The sequence below is a fragment of the Schistocerca nitens genome, chromosome 7 (assembly GCF_023898315.1).
Source record: "Schistocerca nitens isolate TAMUIC-IGC-003100 chromosome 7, iqSchNite1.1, whole genome shotgun sequence".
In the NCBI taxonomy this organism is placed as follows: domain Eukaryota; kingdom Metazoa; phylum Arthropoda; class Insecta; order Orthoptera; family Acrididae; genus Schistocerca; species Schistocerca nitens.
Window position 1 is genome coordinate 409,501,461 of NC_064620.1, and position 19,530 is coordinate 409,520,990.

At 38.1% G+C, this 19,530-nt stretch overlaps 1 protein-coding gene across 1 annotated transcript in view; it reads right to left on the bottom strand.

Moving 5' to 3' along the window:
* LOC126195214 (ATP-binding cassette subfamily G member 4-like) overlaps positions 1–19,530 on the bottom strand; it is a 299,475-nt gene that overhangs the window by 48,831 nt on the left and 231,114 nt on the right. The window contains exon 5 of the mRNA XM_049933733.1: positions 11,143–11,266. Coding sequence (XP_049789690.1) covers positions 11,143–11,266 — 124 coding nt within the window. The remainder of the gene's footprint in view (positions 1–11,142; positions 11,267–19,530) is intronic.

Sequence of the window (19,530 nt, forward strand, 5' to 3'; positions counted from 1 at the left end):
GTCAGTAGCTGAGGGAAAACCAACATCAGTTACAGCAGCAGCCCCACCCCCAGCGGAAACAGTAAAAAAAAAAACATAGTCACTGTACGAGAAAGCATGTCACCAATAGCACCAACAGCAGAGGCCACTGAACTTCCAACAACAGTAGCAACTGATCAACACTGCCTGAGGAGGAGCCAAAGGCTAGGTACAGCTGCTTCACTTAGTGATGATTTTTTATGGCACCAAACAAAGAAAAGGAAGAGATTGTGACAAATCAGCCTGAAAAATTGCAGTAAGCATCAAAAATCGGCAACAAAGCAGCACTTCACCAGGTATTGACAAAATAACAAACACTTACAAAACTTTCAAGATAATGAGTCAAAACATACAGTGTCTCAAGAATAAAGTGTTAGAATTAGAAGTCACCCTAAACTACTTTGTAGATATCTCTTACAATTATCTATCAGAACATTGGTGCAGTGTCAGTGAATTAAGTCTTATAAATATAAGCAATTTTGAATTAGCATCTCATTATTGCCACATTGTTTGTAAAAATGGTGGAGTATGAATATATACTAGGGCTGGGCTGCAGCATAAAGTTAGATCTGAAACATACCATCCAAATTTAATTTGGAAGCAGTGCTAAGCATTTTGTATAAAAATGAAGTGAACTTATTACTATGTGGGGATTTTAACATCAATCTGTTAATTGAGAATGAAAAAAAAGGCAGCTTTTGAGTATCCTAAACACATTTCAAATGAAACCACTCTTCACAGACCCCACTAGAATAACATAGTCATTTTCATCCCTATTAGATAATATCTTTACAAATATCAAAAATGAAGTTACTGAGGCACAACACGTAAACTTAGGTCTTTCACACCACAACACACGACCAACATGCATAAATTCTTCTGTACCTGAGTTGATTAAGTACAATTGGGAATATAAAAGGCACTTCTACCCAGAAAAGGTTAATATTTTTATCCAATAGTTAGCAAAAAAAAAACCTGGGAAGATGTGTACTCAAAATCATCAACTGATGAATCATTCAATGTATTTTATAATACTTTCATGTTCATATTTGAGATGTGTTTTCAAAAAAAAAATTGACAAGAATTAATGTCATGCCAAGAAACAGCAGCCAGTGGATAACACCTGCTATCAGAGTATCCAGTCAAAAGCTACAACTTCTCAATCAACTGAGAAAAGACAAACAAGATGATCACTTTGCAGAATATGTTAAGACATATAAGAAAATTTATAAGAAAGTAATTAAAACAGCCAAGACAATACACAATGACAAAGTAATCATAGGGACAGCAAACAAGTCGAAAGAAATATGGAATACAGTAAAAAAGGAAACAAACAAAAGTGTTAAAAAGCAAGATGACATTGTTTTAAAAGATGATAGTGGCATGTTACTGAGAAATGGTACTCTAGCAAATTACAACAATGCCTATTTCATAAACACTCCAGTCAACCTCAGAAAAATATTGCTAGTAATAGTAGTACCACAGTTCAGTGAGAACAAAGTGATAACTGAATATCACTGTGTCCCACAAATAAATTAGATGTTCTTGTTGTTGTTGTCGTCTTCAGTCCTGAGACTGGTTTGATGCAGCTCTCCATGCTACTCTATCCTGTGCAAGTTTGTTCATCTCCCAGTACTTACTGCAACCTACATCCTTCTGAATCTGCTTAGTGTATTCATCTCTTGGTCTCCCTCTACGATTTTTACCCTCCACACTGCCCTCCAATGCTAAATTTGTGATCCCTTGATGCCTCAGAACATGTCCTACCAACTGGTCCCTTCTTCGTGTCAAGTTGTGCCACAAACTCCTCTTCTCCCCAATTCTATTCAATACCTCCTCATTAGTTATGTGATCTACCCATCTAATCTTCAGCATTCTTCTGTAGCACCAAATTTCAAAAGCTTCTATTCTCTTCTTGTCCAAACTATTTATCGTCCATGTTTCACTTCCATACATGGCTACACTCCATACAAATACTTTCAGAAACGACTTCCTGACACTTAAATCTATACTCGATGTTAACAAATTTCTCTTCTTCAGAAACGCTTTCCTTGCCATTGCCAGTCTACAATTTATATCCTCTCTACTTCGACCATCATCAGTTATTTTGCTCCCCAAATAGCAAAACTCCTTTACTACTTTAAGTGTCTCGTTTCCTAATCTAATTCCCTCAGCATCACCCGACTTAATTCGACTACATTCCATTATCCTCGTTTTGCTTTTGTTGATGTTCATCTTATATCCTCCTTTCCAGACACTGTCCATTCCATTCAACTGCTCTTCCAAGACCTTTGCTGTCTCTGACAGAATTACAATGTTATCGGTGAACCTCAACGTTTTTATTTCTTCTCCATGGACTTTAATACCTACACCAAATTTTTCTTTTGTTTTCTTTACTGCTTGCTCAATATACAGATTGAATAACATCGGGGACAGGCTACAACCCTGTCTCACTCCCTTCCCAACCGCTGCTTCCCTTTCATGCCCCTTGACTCTTGTAACTGCCATCTGGTTTCTGTACAAATTGTAAATAGCTTTTCGCTCCCTGTATTTTACCCCTGCCATCTTTAGAATTTGAAAGAGAGTATTCCAGTCAACATTGTCAAAAGCTTTCTCTAAGTCCACAAATGCTAGAAATGAAGGTTTGCCTTTCCTTAATCTATTTTCTAAGATAAGTCGTAGGGTCAGTATTGCCTCACGTGTTCCAACATTTCTGCGGAATCCAAACTGATCCTCGCCGAGGTCGGCTTCTACCAGTATTTCCATTCATCTGTAAAGAATTTGCTTTAGTATTTTGCAGCTTTGACTTATTAAACTGATAGTTCGGTAATTTTCACATCTGTCAACACTTGCTTTCTTTGGGATTGGAATTATTATATTCTTCTTGAATTCTGAGGGTATTTCGCCTGTCTCATACATCTTGCTCACCAGATGGTAGAGTTTTGTCAGGACTGGCTCTCCCAAGGCTGTCAGTAGTTCTAATGGAATGTTGTCTACTCCCGCGGCCTTGTTTCGACTCAGGTCTTTCAGTGCTCTGTTAAACTCTTCACGCTGTATCATATCTCCCATTTCATCTTCATCTACATCCTCTTCCATTTCCATAATACTGTCCTCAAGTACATCGCCCTTGTATAGACCCTCTATATACTCCTTCCACCTTTCTGCTTTCCCCTCTTTACTTAGAACTGGGTTTCCATCTGAGCTCTTGATAGTCATACAAGTGGCTCTCTTTTCTCCAAAGGTCTCTTTAATTTCCCTGTAGGCAGTATCTATCTTACCCCTAGTGAGATAAGCCTTTACATCCTTACATTTGTCCTCTAGCCATCCCTGCTTAGCCATTTTGCACTTCCTGTCGATCTCATTTTTGAGACGTTTGTATTCCCTTTTGCCTGCTTCATTTATTGCGTTTTTATATTTTCTCCTTTCATCAATTAAATTCAATAGTTCTTCTGTTACCCAAGGATTTCTACTAGCCCTCGTCTTTTTACCTACTTGATCCTCTGCTGCCTTCACTACTTCATCCCTCAGAGCTACCCATTCTTCTTCTACTGTATTTCTTTCCCCCATTGCTGTCAATTGTTCCCTAATGCTCTCCCTGAAACTCTGTACAGCCTCTGGTTTAGTCAGTTTATCTAGGTCCCATCTCCTTAAATTCCGACCTTTGTGCAGTTTCTTCAGTTTTAATCTACAGTTAATAACCAATAGATTGTGGTCAGAGTCCACATCTGCCCCTGGCAATGTCTTAAAATTTAAAACCTGGTTCCTAAATCTCTGTCTTGCCATTATATAATCTATCTGATACCTTTTAGTATAAGATAATAAAAAAAAATGAAGGATAAAATTTCCTCTGGAACTGAGAAGGTACCAGGTACAGTCATAACTAAATGTGCTAGTGTCACAGCAGAACCACTCTCACATATCATAAACATATCATTAACACAAGGGGCATTCCCACAAAGATTAAAACTTTCAAAAATAAAACCATTGTATAAAAAGGGTAATATATATGAACTATTGACCAATATCTTTTTTATCTGTATTTTAAAAAATAGTAGAGACTAGACTGTCATGAGAAATATAATTACAAATTACCTTGAAAAATTCAGTCTCTTGTCTGTAAAGCAACATGGTTTTCGCAATGGATGAATACAGAAACAGCAATTACCCAATTCATTGAAAACATTGTAATAGGACATGACAGAAATAACAGTACAATAGGAATAGACTTGGACTTGTCAAAGGCATTTGATACTGTTGATCATGATATCTTGCTAGACAAACTAGAAGCTATAGGTATATGAGGAGTTGCATTAAAATGGTTTCAGTCATATCTCCACAATAGAAAGCAGGTAGCAGAAATTACCTCAGCAGACAATAAAAACCGAAGCATTGTGTATAGATCAGACATGCAGACTGACCAGTCGGAGTGTTCTAGGACCTCTGTTAGTTCTTATATATATTAATGATATAAAGATACCAATCAGTGGTACACACACAACTTTGTTTGCTGATGAGACAAATATTGTTGCAACAGACATAAATAGGGTATTGCCAACATCTGCAAGCAGGGTTTTGGAATACATACAAAACTTCCCGAAATGAGATTTTCACTCTGCAGCGGAGTGTGCGCTGATATGAAACTTCCTGGCAGATTAAAACTGTGTGCCCGAACGAGACTCGAACTCAGGACCTTTGCCTTTTGCGGGCAAGTGCTCTACTGGCCGAAGTAAAGCTGTGAGTACCGGGTGTGAATCGTGCTTCAGTAGCTCAGATGGTAGAGCAGTTGCCTGCGAAAGGCAAAGGTCCCGAGTTTGAGTCTCGTTCGGGCACACAGTTTTAATCTGCCAGGAAGTTTCATATCAGCGCACACTCTGCTGCAGAGTGAAAATCTCATTCTGGAAACCTCCCCCAGGCTGTGGCTAAGCCATGTCTCTGCAATATCCTTTCTTTCAGGAGTGCTAGTCCTGCAAGGTTCGCAGGAGAGCTTCTGTAAAGTTTGGAAGGTAGGAGACGAGATACTGGCCGAAGTAAAGCTGTGAGTACTGGGCATGAATTATGCTTCGGTAGCTCAGATGGTAGAGCACTTGCCCGCGAAAGGCAAAGGTCCCGAGTTCGAGTCTCGTTTGGGCACACAGTTTTAATCTGCCAGGAAGTTTCATACAAAACTGGTTTGAACAGAACACACTAACCTTAAATATTTCAAAAACTAAATATGTACACATTACAGGAAAACAAAGTCTAATCATGATGTGAGCCTCAAAATTCAAAATAAACAAATTGAAAGGGTAGCTGCCACAAAATTCTTAGGTGTGCAAATTGATGAAAATTTAGACTTGAAAGCCCACATTCTCTACCTCACTAACAAGTTAAGCTCTGCTTGTTTTGCATTACGCATAATTAGTACTGTATGTAGTAGAGAGAGTAGCAGAACTGTCTACTTTGCTTACATCCATTCTGCTATCACTTATGGCCTAACCAGAGCTCTGGGGTCATAATAAGGCAAACATGAAAACCATGTTCACCTTAGAAAAGTGAGCTGTTAGAATAATTTCAAACAGTAAAATGCTAATACCTTCCAAACAGTTATTTCAACAGCTAAATATTCTACCATTACCATGCCTCTATATAAAAAAAAGTGTTGTTAATATAAAAATGCACATTGATAATTACAAAACCAACTTAGATCCTCATTCGTACAATACAAGAATGTGCACTGACATCCACATAAAAAGAGTAAACTAGGCTTTAACACAAAAACAAACCAACATTCAGGATACTATTTTGTACAACAAACTTTCAACTCAGCTAAAAGAAATAAAAACATTATCTGCATTCAAGGAAGCAATATTTAAATTCGTAATGATCTACTGGTATTATAGTGTAAATGAATATCTGCAGTAACCTTGCAGCAAGTAACTACATTCATTTACTATATGTTAATAGTACCATAAATCAAATGCTCGCCACAGCCTCAATGTTAATTTTTCTGAACAAAAGTGTTAAATCAATTATTTACTTGTAATGAATTTCAAGTAAAAGGCCCCAAACAAAAGTTTAAGTCAGTTACTTGCTTGTAATGTATTTCATGTAAATAATCTTTCTTATACTTTTATATTATTACAATAATCAAAGCTGTATTGCCCAAATATATTGTGATGTGCACAATGAACCATTGTATTATGTAGGAAACTGTACACCATATCTCATTTTTGTTATACTATGTTTTTTGATGAAATCTATACATTGTTGCTGGATGAATAAACTACTACTACTACTACTACTACTGCTACTACCTCTACATCAAATCTAGATGGGATTATACTAATATAATAAGCTTTTATTTGGTCTCTGAAATGCAAATGCAAGTGGATAAAAACAAGTTACACATTTAACCCACAATTTTTATATGTTCATAGTATCTAGAACTTCCATTTATTTGAAGATCTTTCTTAATGGTTCCTGATGTTACATTAGCTACTGCTTTTTCCACCTGCAGAGCCTAGTTTTGTTTGTAGTAATATTAATCTATTTATGCGTGTAAACTGTATTTGTCTATTTTGTAAGCAAAATGGGTTCAGTATTTGCCAGATTTAACATTTTTATTGGACCTACTCTGTATTTCATCTAAGTGTTCTCAATACTGGCTATTGTTTTTTATACTTCTTTATATATTTTCTATGTTAGTTGAAATACACTTCTTATGAGATGTCTCTGCTACCATAGTGGTATAAGAAATAATTTATCACTGATTTTGTGTTTGTGTCATGATAAACTGTTCCATTTAGAAATGGTTTGCAAATAAATAACTGCCTTGGTAGATCTCTGTTTCAAGATGCTAATATCAGGATCAAGCCAATGAGAACTACCAAAAGCTCCAACTGTTTACAGTCAGTGCTACCTGCCAATAAGTTAATATGGGAAGCCTTATGCACTACCACTTTTCTGACTGTTCTTCAAACTCTTAGCAATCTACTTTGTAGTTGGTATATTTTGTTTGAGGAATTTCCTTTTTGTAACTGCTCCACTATCTGGGTCACATTACTACATTTATGAAAATGTTAAGAGGTACAGAATTCAGAAACACGTTCAGTACAATACTCTTTAAGATGCAAGGCTTCGTATTGCAAACACATAATGAGCCAAATAACTACCACTTTTTCTCTTGTTAGTCCGACAACTGTTCAACTGAGCTTCATCCATCTCAATGTATTTATTCAGTCTCTGTCATTTGCAAATGATTTTCCGACACTTATAAAAAACAGAACACAACATTATTTTTGTAATGATGTTGGAATACTGTCGTCTTATCTAAGAATGCCCCTTATGTTTTGATGTTGCTCATTAAATTTGTTTTTCCTATGAGACAAGATAATGATGAAACAGTACATTCTTTATGCGTCTTCTTCATATTGGGATTTATAGAATGTGATGTGTATATGTGTACTGACTACATTTTGGGACTAAATTTTTATATTTCCTTTTTCCACTGATGTCTGAAAAGAACATCTCAGTCATGTTTCTAGTGAGCTGGAGTCTTTCTCTTGTGAATTTCTATGGTATGTACTTCTACCAACAGATGGAAAAACATTACTTGTGTCACAGATGTTAGTACCATGTGACAAAAGTGTTACAAAGTGTGCCAATAATGACATGTAATATGTAGCATTCAAGGATGTAGTTATCTGTCAGAACAATGTTCAACACAGTGGTAGTGTGGCTCATTGCAATTGCAATATATTCTTTGAGGATGAAGTTAAGGAAGAGTTGGGATCTGAGTTTTGCCACGATGAAGCAGTCATTAAGCTTAATTTAATCATATAGTAGCCATATTAGTTATGCTTCAATTGTCCCAACTCCACTTTTAAGGTCTCAGCAACAGGCACTAAAGAAGGATTTTGGAGGCAGATGAGTAGACTGTATAACTAATGAGGTGATACCAAATAAAATTGGTGAGGAAACAAATTTATGATACAAACTAAAAGAACCATTACACCAACAACCTGAAAACAGCTTTTGCATCCCGCAACTACCCTCCCGACCTGGTACAGAAGCAAATAACCAGAGCCACTTCCTCATCCCCTCAAACCCAGAACCTCCCACAGAAGAACCACAAAAGTGCCCCACTTGTGACAGGATACTTTGCGGGACTGGATCAGACTCTGAATGTGGCTCTCCAGCAGGGATACGACTTCCTCAAATCCTGCCCTGAAATGAGATCCATCCTTCATGAAATCCTCCCCACTCCACCAAGAGTGTCTTTCCGCCGTCCACCTAACCTTCGTAACCTGTTAGTTCATCCCTATGAAATCCCCAAACCACTTTCCCTACCCTCTGGCTCCTACCCTTGTAACTGCCTCCGCTGTAAAACCTGTCCCATGCACCCTCCCACCACCACCTACTCCAGTCCTGTAACCCGGAAGGTGTACACGATCAAAGGCAGAGCCATGTGTGAAAACACCCACGTGATTTACCAACTGACCTGCCTACACTGTGAAGCTTTCTATGTGGGAATGACCAGCAACAAACTGTCCATTCGCATGAATGGACACAGGCAGACAGTGTTTGTTGGTAATGAGGATCACCCTGTGGCTAAACATGCCTTGGTGCACGACCAGCACATCTTGGCACAGTGTTACACCGTCCGGGTTATCTGGATACTCCCCACTAACACCAACCTGTCAGAACTCCAGAGATGGGAACTTGCCCTTCAGTATATCCTCTCCTCTCGTTATCCACCAGGCCTCAACCTCCACTAATTTCAAGTTGCCGCCGCTCATACCTCACCTGTCTTTCAACATCTTTGCCTCTGTACTTCCACCTCGACTGACATCTCTGCCCGAACTCTTTGCCTTTACAAATGTCTGCTCGTGTCTGTGTATGTGCGGATGGATATGTGTGTGTGTGCGAGTGTATACCTGTCCTTTTTTCCCCCAAGGTAAGTCTTTCCGCTCCCGGGATTGGAATGACTCCTTACCCTCTCCCTTAAAACCCACATCCTTTCATCTTTCCCTCTCCTTCCCTCTTTCCTGACAAAGCAACCATTGGTTGCAAAAGCTAGAATTTTGTGTGTATGTTTGTGTTTGTTTGTGTGTCTGTCGACCTGCCAGCACTTTCATTTGGTAAGTCACATCAACTAAAAGAATGGTGTTATTGGTGGGAGAAATCCTTAGAAATCAAGAAATAAATCATAAGTTTGATGATGGAAGGAAGTGTGGTGGTTGGGGTAGGAGGGAGGGGTAAAAATGTAGAGGTGGAGCAAGGTTTGACATTAGTAATCAGGTTCAAATGAATGTAGGTTACAGAAGTTATACAGAGAAGAAGAGGCCTGCACGGGATAAACTAGCATGGACAGCTGCAAAATATCAGTCTTGGGACTGAAGACCACCAAAATAACATCAACACCAACAACAACAGCAGCAGCAACAACTAGACAATGTTTTACTGAGCCATGCCCTATATGCTGGCAAGAACTTCACTGGGTAATAAAATCAATATGCTTCACCAGGAGCTGAATGTGAGCAGCTTCACTTTATGGGAAATACACTTTCAGTTCAGCCATAAGAAAATACCTGTTTACAAAACCATATCAGAACCTTAAAGATCTTACTGGTAGTGAAAGCAACCCATACATTTTCAAGTACATCTTAATTACAGAAAGTAGTCTCTTTTGAATGTCAATACTGTGCTTATTCTGAAGACACTGTGCTTGAGTAATGGATAAGTTTCAAAATTATATGACAAAAAGATAAGCAGACTGATGTCTTGACATGGAATTTGTAGCTTCTGGAAATTTTGAACAAGTAATCAATTGCTCCAGTGTAGTAGGAAAATACACTGAGATTTCAAAATGGCTCTACCAGCAAAAATAATTCCATAATTTTGAAACAGTATGATGACATGACAATATAAAGGCAGCTGCTGCCACCAACACAACCACCACCACCACCTCCACCACCAACAACACCATGACTACTACTGCCACAAAAAACATGAGAAAGCCTGTTAACAGTTTCAAGAATTGGCTTTAAATGATGACTTTAGGAATATATTACAGTCCATAAACATCACTCACATATGCATCATGAAATAAGATTAAAATAATTACTGTGCACACAGGAGGCATTCAGACAGTCATTCTTCCCACACTCCATATGTGAATGGAACAGCAAGAAACCCCAATAACTGGTACAGCAGGATGTTCCCTCTGCCATGCACCTCACAGTAGTTTGCAGAGTATAGATGTAGATGTAGATGTAAAACTGGCAGTGTTAAAAGTAAAAACAAAAATCATTTATCATTGATTTATGAAGTGACTAAATGGTGCCAAAATAATGGTTTGGTTGTTGGCATAACACTAATGGTGCAACTGGAGCAATGTACCCAACACATTCGAGGTAGAGCTGTTGTTGGAATATCTGTTCTAAACTGATGAACAGAAGAAACAGTTTCAGTGGTTCAAGAAGCCCAAACACTTGACTACTGACCAATGGAAATACGTATATAATGTTATCAATTAACTCTGCTTTTGCACTGTTGTCTACCATAAGATGCATTTAGGTATGGGAGTACCATGGGGAGAGTAGAAAGAGTCTCAACTGTTGTTATCCAACTGTGGATCTGGATAGAGGTTTTGTAATAGTGCGGGCAGTCACATTGCTGTTTTCAGTGTGGGTGTTGGTCACATTGAAAGTAAAGTCAACTATTAAGGCTTAGGATGGCCTTGTTTGTAATTCTATCATTTAATGGCACAAGCACAGATCCCATCAGAGGAATGCTCTTTCCAAGATAATAATGCCCATACTCATTTGGCTGAAAATGGGAATCTTAAGCCTAGGAACATCCTTAGTCCTCTCTTAGATGAGTGGGCTATGACAGCACTGGATTTCTCTTCTCAGATGCCCTCCAACAACACACGTTAAATGCTACAGTGTAAAAGCATAATCATGGTTACTGGCACTGTACATTTGATCTACAAATCTGGCAGTGTAGATAACATGCCTAAGTGGCCCCCAGTCACAATAATTGTACAAAGGCATTTACCATATGAGCTGTAAGTAAGCATTCTGCCACTGGTCGACACTGTAGTGGCTAACTATGCATAAATTGAAGGCAATTTGAACCAACCTGGTCAAATTGCTTGAAGACAGCTGCACCTGGCTGGTGGATAGAACAGATGATTGTGCGTCCTTGATGTGCTAACTCCTTCAGTAGTCGTACACACAGGGAGCTGGCTTGGTGATCCAGACCTCTGGAACATACGTCATCACAAGTTACTATGAGCTATGCCATTAGATTTTAAAGCTTACGAGTGGAAATCGTTTATTGAAACAGTGCCAACTAAGCCTCATGCTTTATCTAGCATTATCTTTCTTCTATTCTTATACAGTTGAGCCTCAATCTAGCAAGCAGTTTCAATCTTTCAAGAAGTTTTATTGCAATGAACATGCCTCTGACAAGTGAAAGATTCAGTCATGTAAAATTACCATTTAGGTGAAGCGCCAGGCCAATTAAATATGCCAGTGTTAAGACTTCGCAAGTGAAGAATGATTCCAGTAATGTCAATAGCTACCAATGGGTCTCTGTTGGTATCACTGTTTAGTGCAATGATCCAATAGTAAACACGTTAAAACAATTGCCTGAGATGTTGGGCCACACATTGTGGGCTTTTCTTGCACTGTGTGAAAGAACCCTTTGGGGCTGTGGAATGCCTCCGGGTAGATGCATGATATTTACCATGATATTTACTGCTGAAGTTGTCTGTGCAGACTGGGTCCCATGCATAAGGAAACTAATTATGGATTTTGTGAACACATAAAGATATTTGTAAATTATAGAGTCTCACTCAGTCGATGTCTTCTACAGAATATGCAAAGTACAAGCACATGTCAGTTATGATTCCATGCTGGAGGTGTTAGGCTGTGTTAAATGAATACAGGAGTCTGTGTCTGCTATGAAAGCTGAGCTACCATCTGCTATGCAAGATGAAGAGCTCTGTCAGTAAGAACTCCTATTACTGGCAGCGTATGAAGAGTGACCTTTACATATTCTTTGCCTTGAGTATTGGTGCTGCCTGCTCAGAGATGCTCAGATTAGTTCTAGAATGCACCATTATTGTTGTCAGTCAGTTTGACTGAAGAAACTTTTTTTTTTTGTTTTTTTTGTTTTTTAGAAAAACCTTTTCTGATTTCCAGTTGTCTGATGTAATATAACTTACATTATGAGGGAATTACCTGAATGCAATACAAATGATTACAATATCATAAAAATTGGATGATTTATTCAAGAGAAAGGTCTTCAAGAACTGAGTAGCCAGTAACGTGTTGGTCCCCTTTGGTCCTTGTGCAAGCTGTTATTCATCTTGGAACTGATTGATAGAGTTGACAGGTTTTCTCCTGAGGGGTATCGTGCTAAATTATGTCCAACTGGTATGTTAGAGATGGTTGGAATGGCCTGCCCATAATGCTCCAAGTGTTTTCAATTTGGAAGAGATCTGGTGACCTTGCTGGCGAAGGTAGGGTTTTGCTAGTACGAAGACAACCAGTACAAACTGTCTCCATGTGCACATGCGCATTACCTGTCTGAATAGTAAGCCCAGGATGGTTTGCCTTGAAGGGCAACAAATCAGTGCATACAATATTATTGACATACCAATGTGCTCTATGGGTGCTGCAGATAACAACCAAAGAGGTCCTGCTATAAAAAGAAATTGCACCCCAGACCAACACTCCTGGTGGTCGGCCATATGGTGGGTGGTGGTCATTTTGGTATCCCACCACTGTCTGGGGCATCTCCAGACATGTCTCTGGCCTAGAAACTCATTTATTGTAGTATAACTGTCTTCAGTAATGATCCCCACTTCCAACTCACTTGCAATGACCAGTGAAGATGTGTCTGGAGACGCCTTGGACAATAAGGAGTGATGATGTGGGGTCAGTGGTGGCTCATAGATGTACATTCTGGATGTTCACAAATTTTTAAATTCAGACAGAGAATAGAGTGCATAATTAACAGCACCTTCTGTATAACAGCTAATTGTTTTTGTGGAGTTTTGTTGTTGTTTTGTACATAATTAAGTGCAGTTTATGACAAGAACAAAATAATGTTTAAGCTTTTGCTTCTCTCCATTTCACATTTTTGTGTAACCAGGAGTTTTCATTTTTTCAGACAAATGTACAAGCTCCCTAATTCATGTATTAGTTAACGAATTAATTTCTGGGGTGAAAAGTAGTCATTGTTACGTTGCACTCACATACCTTCTTTCACTAATTATCCACTTCTTTGTTAAATGTTTGCTTGTAGTTATGATATTTAATTTCATCATATTCTCAGACAATGAATCTGATCTACGGTCTTTGCGGCTAACTTTTCCTGTAGTAGTAGTAGTAGTAGTAGTAGTAGTAGTAGTCGCTTTATTCATCTGGAGATATCTTTTTACAAGGTTATACGACATATCAAAGTATTTACAAATTTAGATCAATTTAAAATAAGTTAATTCGTATACACATATATTTACAGACTTCTAGTTAGAAACAATCATTAGATTTACTCCTGGTATACAATATTTTTTTTGCAAATAACTTATTAAATAATGTAATGCCACATTGTTCACTCATATCTCACTATCAGTCACTGCACACACTATACACACATTGTTTCATAACACTTCACTCACTACACAAACACACACACACTCATTGGTGATCTCTGGGCCATTTTCTGTACCGCAACTTCCCATTTTCTATCCTGAAAAACTGAGTCCAGGGTGTATACGTGGATAAGAAAACAAAATTCCCGGATTTTTCCCGGATTTCCCGGTTAAAAATATACTTTCTCCCGGGTGAAAATACATTTTTTCCGTCTTAAGTGACAGTATACTCTTCCTCGGCACTGTAAAATTCATCAATCCTTTGAATGTTTATGTATTATATACTGACGAAGAATTTCCCGGCACTTTAGAAAATGAGATTCAGAGGGGAAAACACGTTTTGAAAGACTTTTGATGTGCAGCAACACGTACGCTGCATATTTTTGTATGACGAAAGTATAAATTTGAATTCCAGCAACCACCGCATGTCACTTTCCCAAGCATTGAAATCGAGATTGCGATGCGCTTTTGTAAGCCAGTCTTAGATCATGTCACGTGATCTTGCCATCCGATGACAGCATAGGACACGTGATGTAGTCAGCCAATAGCAAGATAACTCATAGATAGTGCGAACACACAAATAAGAAAAGTTAATGGTTTAAATTAATATAATAGCATTCACATATAATATTGGTCCCTAAAATTAATAAACTGGAAGAGAAGCTAAGCTTCCACATATAATATTTATCTTTTTTGCGCGTGTTACATTTTAAGATACATCACATGAATATGCCAGTAAAAATTTAAATAACGACGTAAATGTCTGATCTTCTGGGCTCGAAATTCTTCTAAATGGTAATCCTCAAAGAGTTGATTTTGAAATGAGAGTCAAACGCTTTGTGATTTAAGAAATTCACCATACATACTGGTACATAGTTCACCTTCCGTAAAAGGAAATCTGCTTTGAATGTAACGCTTTTCAAACCACCACTCACACTACTTTCCCGCAACCTGTAAGAAACAGGTTTGTTTCAGCAGTTGCAAGAGAGCGCCAGATAACAGGTGTCACCGCGCTTGCACAGCAACGATGATGCAGGAAACCCATATGTTCGTACGTGTAAAACATTAAAACTCAGCAGAAAAGATTAATACAAGCCAAATCTCCTTAGCAAAGTGGCAAAAACAACTTCATTGTTCTGCAAGGCGATTAATGTTTGACTGTCAGAAAGTTGGAAATAGAAACTGAAAATAATAAGATATTTTTGCCTTACGTAATTATGGGAACGTATTTTAATTCATTTGATAGCTCCCGGCCACAAAAATCCGTATTGGTATCATTTAACATGAGAGCAATAAACGAAGAGGAACCAACAAAATCACCCATCGTAAACACAGTTCACATGGAGACGACGCACCTTCCCACCTGAACTCAGACTGCTTTGTGCATCAATCCCAAATTTACTAAATTTCCGAACCGGGGCAATATTGAGTAGTGGTGCCCAGCCACACTTCTGTAGCTATAGTACAATTCTTTTATCTTGGCGGCTCGCGCATGCCCGCCCAGACGCGGGAGATTGCTGCGTTGCCAGTTGCACACGACGCACGCACCGAGAAACAGCGCCATAGTACAGCATAGTTCGCAAGCTTACGTTTAGGGCGGGGGGAGGGGGGGGGAGCGTGCAGTTCATGAAGTAAAGCCACCATGGCCGCATTAACCCTTTTGCTGCTACAGAGACTGTGCGCGATTTTGTCACTGCACTGCTTGCCTGTGCTGACACATGGTGTTCCGACTGCTTTGACACACTTATCATTCGATTTAACAAAAACTATTTGGCCCAAAAATTAGATTTTTACACATCTTCTTGACTGATACCTTCCCCTCATAAATGACTTAATTTTGTTTCGATGTTCAACACAGTTATTATGCAGCATTAAATATAGTAAACCATAACAAAATTATATTTGACATAGCTCAGAGCACTTCACTGATGGACGGTATATTCAAGTCCTAATGTTTTTGTTAGTCCACAGTTTTGTTTAATGTATTTTGTCTACTTCCTTTTGATTGATTGCAATGCTTTAAAATAAAGCCAAACGCGCCCGGTGTAAATTAAACTTTTATTACAGTTGCGAAAGACGGAATATTTCTCAATATTACATACGACACCTATGTGGTACTTAAATTAAATGAGATATTGTTGCCGGCCGCGGTGGTCTAGCGGTTCTGGCACTGCAGTCCGGAACCGCGGGACTGCTACGGTCGCAGGTTCGAATCCTGCCTCGGGCATGGGTGTGTGTGATGTCCTTAGGTTAGTTAGGTTTAAGTAGTTCTAAGTTCTAGGGGACTTATGACCTAAGATGTTGAGTCCCATAGTGCTCAGAGCCATTTGAACCATTTTTTGAGATATTGTTATACAGTAAATTTTATATGAAATTTAGGTATCTTGTCCACATTTCATTCTCAACATTGTGGCAACTAAAATCGACCATACGGAAAGTATATGCTATGAACTTTTACCTCTGCAAACTCTTCAAAATTTCGTGCAATGGTTTACTACATTTAATGCTGCACCATAACTGCGTTGCACATCGAAAAAAAATTAAGTCATTTATGGGGGGAAGGTATCAGTCCAAAAGATGTGTAAAAATCAAATTTTTGGGCCAAATCGTTTTTGTTAAATCGAATGATAAGTGTGTCAAAGCAGTCGGAACACCATGTGTCTGCACAGGCGAGCAGTGCAGCGCGGAATGCGAGGAGCACGTGTCTGCAGCACCAAAAGGGTTAATGAAGAGACAAAGCACTAGAAATTTCAAAAAATTGAATTCAAACGAATAAAATTCGTGAAGTAAGACCCTTCCACATTGTTTTTAAATAAAGAAATTATTTAGCACCGCACAAGGTTTGAACTCTTCACCTTTCACGTACTAACCCAGTGCTTTAACCGTTACGCTAGCGCAGCTCGTCAAACTACGTTTCTCCATGAGGAGTCTAAGAAGTCACGCAGAATACTGACAAACACTGTTGGTATGACTATGAATTACTCACACTTCGTCGAAGTACAATAGGAAATAAACAATTATCGCTGTTCTTTATTGCGAAAAAACGGTTAGTGAGATTGATACAAACACCTTTCCTTGCTATCGCCTGAATTAGGAGTTTTATTGCTTGTTTGGTTTCATTAATTAATAGAATATGAAGCAATTGGTATAAAGAATGCTTTTTCCAAACTTTCTATAAAAGAATGTCTGCTATCAAGACATTGCTTTTGCTCTATTACTTTATTTATGACTGAATGTTTCTAAAACTAAAGACAGTCGTCCGTGCTCTGCTCTGCAGTCGAGATCTGGCAACGTCGTTCTCTGATCATTGGCTGACTGTGTTTTGTGACGTCAGATGCGCAGAACGAACCTAAACTCGGCCGCCAACATAAATGACGCGCACTTTAGAAGCGGGAGAAGGTAGTACTCATACGCGACTCAACTGCGCATGCGCAAGAGCCCGCCCGCAACTGCTCAAATGAATCTAATTTAAACAGTTGTCACGTCACGCTCATCGAAGGAAATTTGTTATTATGAAGCATTGCATAGTCTTCCTAAAGCCTTTGACACACTTTGCTGTTGGCAGACGCTTGTACGAACACTGTTTTGTTGTTGTATATGGCGCATTTCCTTTGTACCTTCCGTTTCTTTTTTTTTTTTTTTTCGTTCATAGTTGCTGCAGTATTATTCTGCAGTAGCGGGATACAGTAATATCCTTTGTTAGAGTATCGGTTCTTACCACTCAAAATCACAAAAATTTAACTGGAAACGAAAACAATGAAAAATTCCTGGAATTCTAAAAAATTCCCGGGTTTTTCCCGGTTTTCTCCCGGATGAAAAAAATTACCGTGTTTTTCCCGGATCTCCCGGTTGTCCTGGGTCGTATACACCCTGTGAGTCAGCATCCCTCCATAATGAGTGAGATGTTTAGCTCAGAAAGAGGATGAGGTGTTGGTATTGTGCTATGCATAACTTGGGGGTAAGTATTACTAGAAAGGAAAAAAAAGAAGGAAAAAACATAAAGTGAAGGTGTTATGTGTAATGTTTGATATTTTATAATCATCATTATAGTTATTTATTTGTATAACATTTTTTATCCAACCTCTACTCTGTTTTAGCTAAGTAATCCATCAATGTATAAAATGTGTTGCATAAAAGGTACTTTTTAGTTGCCTTTTTAAAAAAGTATATTTTGGCAATTTCTTTAATCTCTTTTAGTAATTTATTGTACAGCTTTATTCCTTGGTAGAAAATGCTGTTTTGAGTTTTATGTTTATTTTTCTTGGTAAATTTAAGTTTAGTCTATCTCTTGTTACATGGTCTTGGACAGAGCTGTTTGTGCAGTAATTACCAATGTTATTTTTGATGTGTACAACTGAATGGTAAATGTATTCCCATGGAGCAGTTAAAATCCCCAGTGTTCTGAACAGATCTTTACAATGAGCTCAACTAATATTTTTGGTTGTTATTATGACTCTTTTCTGGAGTTTGAAAATTGTGTTCATATTTTGGGCATTTGTTCCCCAAAAAATAATTCCATAGCTAAGAATTGAGTTTACATATGAATAATATGTAACTAACTACACTGCATGTTACACACTGACGATAGGATTCTAAGGGCATAACATGCTGATGTCATTCTGTTTGCAAGTACCTTTTTGTGTTCACACCAGTTCAACTGGGAATCAATATTCATTCCTAGAAATTTTGCATTTGTTACAAAGTCTATAGAGGTGCCATCTACATTTAATTTAACATTGTCTTATTTACTCTTCAAACTGAAATTCATGGCATTAGTTTTCTTTATGTTCACTGTCACTTTATTACTTATTGATCAATTATAAACTTCCTTGAGAGTTTCATTTGCTTTCTCGGCAAGGAGTTCTCTTGTTTGCTCAGAGACTATAATGTTGCTGCCATCAGCGAAGAGGATTTTTTCACCATGAGTAACACTACTGGGAAAGTCATTGACGTATATCAGGAACAGTATTGGTCCTAATATGCTACCTTGCGGAACCCCTATATTAATGTATTTTGGTTCTGATAAGTGTTTTACTAAATGTTTGGATCTATTTGAGGTATGTGTTATTTCTACTCTTTGCACCCTATTTGTTAGGTATGATCGACACCAGTCATTAGCTACCCCTCTTATTCCTAATGCTTCTAATTTATTTAATAGAATCTTGTGGTCGACTGTATCAAACGCCTTAGAAAGATCCAAAAACATGCCTGTGACACACTCATCTTTATCAAGAGCATCAAGTACAACTTTTGTGAATTCTACTATGACTGACTCCGTATTTTTGCTACTTCAGAAACCAAATTGTGATTCGCTTAAATGATTGTATTTATTCAGGTAAGTCATTAATCTGTCTTTCATAATTTATTCTATTAGTTTTGAGAATGCTGACAGCAGGGAAATGGGCCGGTAATTTCCTATGTCTTCTGCATTACCTTTCTTGAGCAAAGGTAAAACTCTTGCCTGTTTTAACTGCTCTGGAAATGTCCATGATGTGAAGGATTCATTTATTATATTTGTTAAGGGGCCTTGTATAATCCCTATGCACCGTTTCAGTACACACATTGGTACCTCATCTAAGCCTAGGGACAACTGACTTTTTATTTTTTAGTTTTTGAATTGTTTTACTGACTTCATTCTCTGTGGTTGGAAGTAACATCATTGTATTTAGTGCAATATTATTTACAGGTGTTATATTTGTTTGGGGGAATTTTTGCTGTAATTTCTTTGCAATACTTGAAAAATGCTCGTTTACATAGTTTGCTAAGTGCTGTGGATCATTTATTACTTTATCCCTCTCGCTTAGCAGTATATTATTCTGCATTTGTTTGCCTCCCCCCGTTTACTTTTTTTATAACATCCCAGACTG